The sequence below is a fragment of the Eucalyptus grandis genome, chromosome 1 (genome assembly GCF_016545825.1).
Source record: "Eucalyptus grandis isolate ANBG69807.140 chromosome 1, ASM1654582v1, whole genome shotgun sequence".
Lineage (NCBI taxonomy): Eukaryota > Viridiplantae > Streptophyta > Magnoliopsida > Myrtales > Myrtaceae > Eucalyptus > Eucalyptus grandis.
The window spans coordinates 40,353,034-40,356,782 of NC_052612.1; the positions used below are offsets into that span (position 1 = coordinate 40,353,034).

General features: G+C 40.4%; 1 protein-coding gene across 1 annotated transcript; it reads right to left on the reverse strand.

Annotated features, from left to right (window-relative positions):
* Positions 1-378: 378 nt before the first annotated feature.
* On the reverse strand, positions 379-2,995 carry LOC120286738 (wall-associated receptor kinase-like 1). The gene is made up of 3 exons (XM_039299199.1): positions 2,569-2,995; positions 2,196-2,285; positions 379-1,794 (listed from the first exon to the last, which is right to left on the reverse strand). The coding sequence occupies exons 1-3, from the start codon at positions 2,993-2,995 to the stop codon at positions 596-598; spliced, it is 1,716 nt and encodes a 571-aa protein (XP_039155133.1). The 3' UTR covers positions 379-595.
* Between the last annotated feature and the right edge of the window lie 754 nt (positions 2,996-3,749).

Consider the following 3,749-nt stretch of genomic DNA (forward strand, 5'->3'; position numbering starts at 1 on the left):
AGCCATAGTCAAGTCAGCTTAGAAAAGGGTGCCCACAGAAAAAGTTCCAAGCACTTGCATTCATATACGACAACATAGAAAGATAGAATATTTCTAAAACGACTAATTAGGGGTATTCTGTTATAATAGTAAATACCAGTGAAAAGCTAAAGTAAACTAACAAGAAATTAAGAGGATATAATATAGTCATCATTGGGAAAATTATCCAAAAAGTAATAGACCTATTGCACTTTTACCCGTTCAGTCTTAAATTTTTTATGATTTTGCCAATTGAGTCCTAAATATTTTCACGTTTTGCCAACTGAGTTGATCCAATGTAGGACAATTGAATTTCCATTTAAAATTGGCTAAATAAACTCAATTGACAAAATTAATAAGTTAAGCAATAGGTTTAGGGCTTTTTAGACAATTTTCTCAATCATCACTGATATGAGAAATACAAAGAGTAAATCAAAAGGGTTCATGAATTTAGTACATTGTTTTTGGGCACTTCTTAGCATAATCAACATTATTCTGCAACTCACATGCAAAGGCAAATATAGAGATTGTAATGTCTCATATTACAGAAATTTGGACAAGACAACCGAATGCATCTTCATCTCGGCGATAAGAGTGATTGATCCACCTCCATTGAAGTCAGCTCCACTTCTGCTCCCGATTGCATCAACATGGGAATCGCACCCGAAGCATGGATAGATCCAGTTCTAACGCGATGAATCTCTTCTTCATTTTGCCTGATGATTGTGGGATTCCGTAGTGATTGTACTCGCTCCAATTCCATCGCCACTTCCTTCATTGTAGGCCGGTACCTTCCATTAGGGTTTAAGCATCTTTTCGCCAAATTAGACACTGCAATAATTTCTTCTTTTTCACCATGGTCTAATACCTCCTTATCAAGAACATCGAATAAGCAGTTCTCCTCCATCGAAATGATGAAGTACGAAGCTAGATTTCTGCCCTCTTCCACCCTTAGTTGAGAAATTGGCTTTTCTCCGGCCAGTAGTTCGACAAGGACAACTCCAAAGCTATAGACATCGCTCTTGTCTGTAAATTGACTTGTTTGGTAGTACTCCGGGTCCAAGTATCCAAAGGTTCCTCTCACCATTGTGGTCAAGTGAGTTTGGTCGATGGTAATTACTTTAGAAGCTCCAAAATCTGCCACTTTCGCTCGATATTTTTCGTCCAAAAGTATATTCGATGACTTAATATCCCGATGATACACCGGTTTGGCCACAGCAAAGTGCAAATACGAGAGAGCCCCAGCAACTTCATTGGCAATTCTTAGACGCGCCTCCCAAGAGACGGGAAATTCTCTAGCTGGACCATGAAGATATTGATAAAGAGTTCCATTGGGGATAAATTCATATACCAAAAGAGGCATTTCACTCTCCAAACAGAATCCTAACAGTTTGACCACATTTCTGTGATTGATTTGAGAGAGAATAACAATCTCATTGATAAACTGTTCGACTTGTCCTGTATCAACAGATTTTAATTTCTTGACTGCAATGATCATTCCATCCGTCAACATTCCCTTGTAAACAGTTCCTTGACCACCTTGACCCAATATTCGATTCTCGTTAAAATGGTCTGTAGCCGTGTCTAACTCCGTTGAGGTGAATAACTTGCCTTTCTCTGCATGATTGTCTTCAATAGAAGATAAGCATTGTTGCAGCAAAAGTCCGCCATTCCGTTTGAAGAATATTTGTTTGAGCTTTGCCTTCCGCCTTCTTTTGGTGTACAACCACGAAGAAAGCAATAGTGATACTGTGAGTCCGATAGCCGTGCCCCCAACTGTGTCAAAAAGAGTCAACGGGAATTGCTCATGGATAATGTTGTGAATGTTTTTATATACTCTATGGTTCAGCGTAACTAATTTCACCTTCATCGTCAATAAATTAGCTTCCACCAATTTGAGCAAGTGCCTTCATTCTTTGAAGAGAGAAAGACGGAAAGGAGGATTCACTCGACAAAAGAATTCGAAAATATCGTGCATAATTTATGGGTGAGAAACAAATATACAATCAATTTGGTAAATGCATAGACTAGGAAAATACAATTAAGTTAAAAGCATAGTCGAATGCACGGATTACGAAAGTATCGCTAAATTGAGTAGAAAACATAATACTTTTTTATGCGTTCATGCAAATAAAATTGCAATAAATAGACAGAAAAGAAGCAGGTAGTGTACGTACGTATTACGGCGACGGCCTGAATTTCTATGCAAATGTATGACCCCGGTCGATTCACACAGATCCCTGGACAGTAGATTTTGGATCTTTGCACTCATCGATATCTGCTCGATATTAAATACTGGATGGGATCATATAATAGAAAGAAGCAAAAACAACAAGCAGTTTCAATATATATGATATCAGGCTAAATATTCAACAATCAAATTCGGTCTGGATTCTTCAGTGTTACTAATTTGTTAGCATCCATCACCTGGTTTGAACAACATAATTATTCGAGCTATATTCACGGGCTTTTCGTAGGATCAGAGCTCACACGGCTTTGGATAAAGATGAAGGCTAAGTTATAAATTAGAAGTGCACGTTCTAATCTCACCTTGGCATCCCTGGGGAAGATAAAAATTCCCACTATAGCCTTCACTGCAATGACATTGAGGATTATGAATAGGCCACGTGACCTCATCGCAGGTGCCGGAGCTGTCTGGGCGGTTTGTTAACCACGACCGATAAGGCCCAATAGCAGGTACCCCCCATTCGAGCACCACCGGAACGGCCGGTAGTAGTAAACTGGATAAATGATTGTATTTCCACCACTTTCTGTCGACCAAGAAGCCGTAGCTGCATTCGGCATCCCCTGTGGCTATGGCTTTGCCATCGAGATTCTTAAATTCTACACTGTATCTGACGATTCCATCAGGGATCGAAGTAGCACAACAAGAGGTACCATTACTGCAAGATGGTGATTTGGATTCGCGGGAAGAGTTGCATCCTAAGACCGCCTCGGTGCTGACCATGAAGGCCATGCTGTGACAACCTCCGGCAACAAAAATATTTCTACTCTGGGAGTAAAAGAAAGTGCCGGAAGTGTCCATTAAGTCCACCGGGGTGTCGTTTTGTTGGCTCGTGGTACAATTAGGATGGGAGTAGAATATCGGCTGCCAGACCTTAATGAAGCCTGGGTCGGATGGACTTTGTGGTAGCGAGATCTTTAACACCACCACACTGAAATTCTTAAGTACTGGAGTATAGCTGTTATGGGTTCGCTGGCAATCGATCTCGTACAAGGGAGCCAAGAAGCAGTTGCGTCCGATTCCAAAAGGAAACGGAATGTCAGTGAGACTGCCACATTTGGCTGACAGTCCGGTAAGGCCAGACTCTGAGAAGGTGATTTTGCTTCAGCTGCTAAAACAAGCAAGAGAATAACAAATGCCACCTCAGATACCGGTTTCAGCTTTGCTAGGACCATTCTCTCCCCATTCATCCTTGGCAGTCTGCTCCTACAGTTTGCTATTGCTAGAAAAAGAAGCTCTCTCTCTCTCTCTCTCTCTCTCTCTCTCTCTCTGAGAGTTGGGTCTCCCCGCTACTAATTGACTTGACTTTGCTATTTAATGCAACCATTGGTGGAGTTTATATCCTTTTCTCTTCATGCAATGTCTCCTTTTTTTTTCATAGAATTGAACTTTTCTGTTTTATATCATTCTTTTACTATTGATCATTACTCATTAGGAATTTCTTTTGCGTTCCTACTTTCCAATTTACTTTAATCAAGAGGAGCAT

Bases quoted from the DNA above. Each gene is read 5' to 3' on its own strand.
- LOC120286738 (XM_039299199.1), bottom strand. From the start codon at position 2,995: ATGGCCTTCATGGTCAGCACCGAGGCGGTCTTAGGATGCAACTCTTCC. The intron at 2,286-2,568 runs GTGAGATTAGAA...GATATCGATGAG, and splicing joins TCTTCCCCAGGGATGCCAAG to TGCAAAGATCCAAAATCTAC. The intron at 1,795-2,195 runs GTACGTACACTA...TTTTTGACACAG, and splicing joins TCAGGCCGTCGCCGTAATAC to TTGGGGGCACGGCTATCGGA.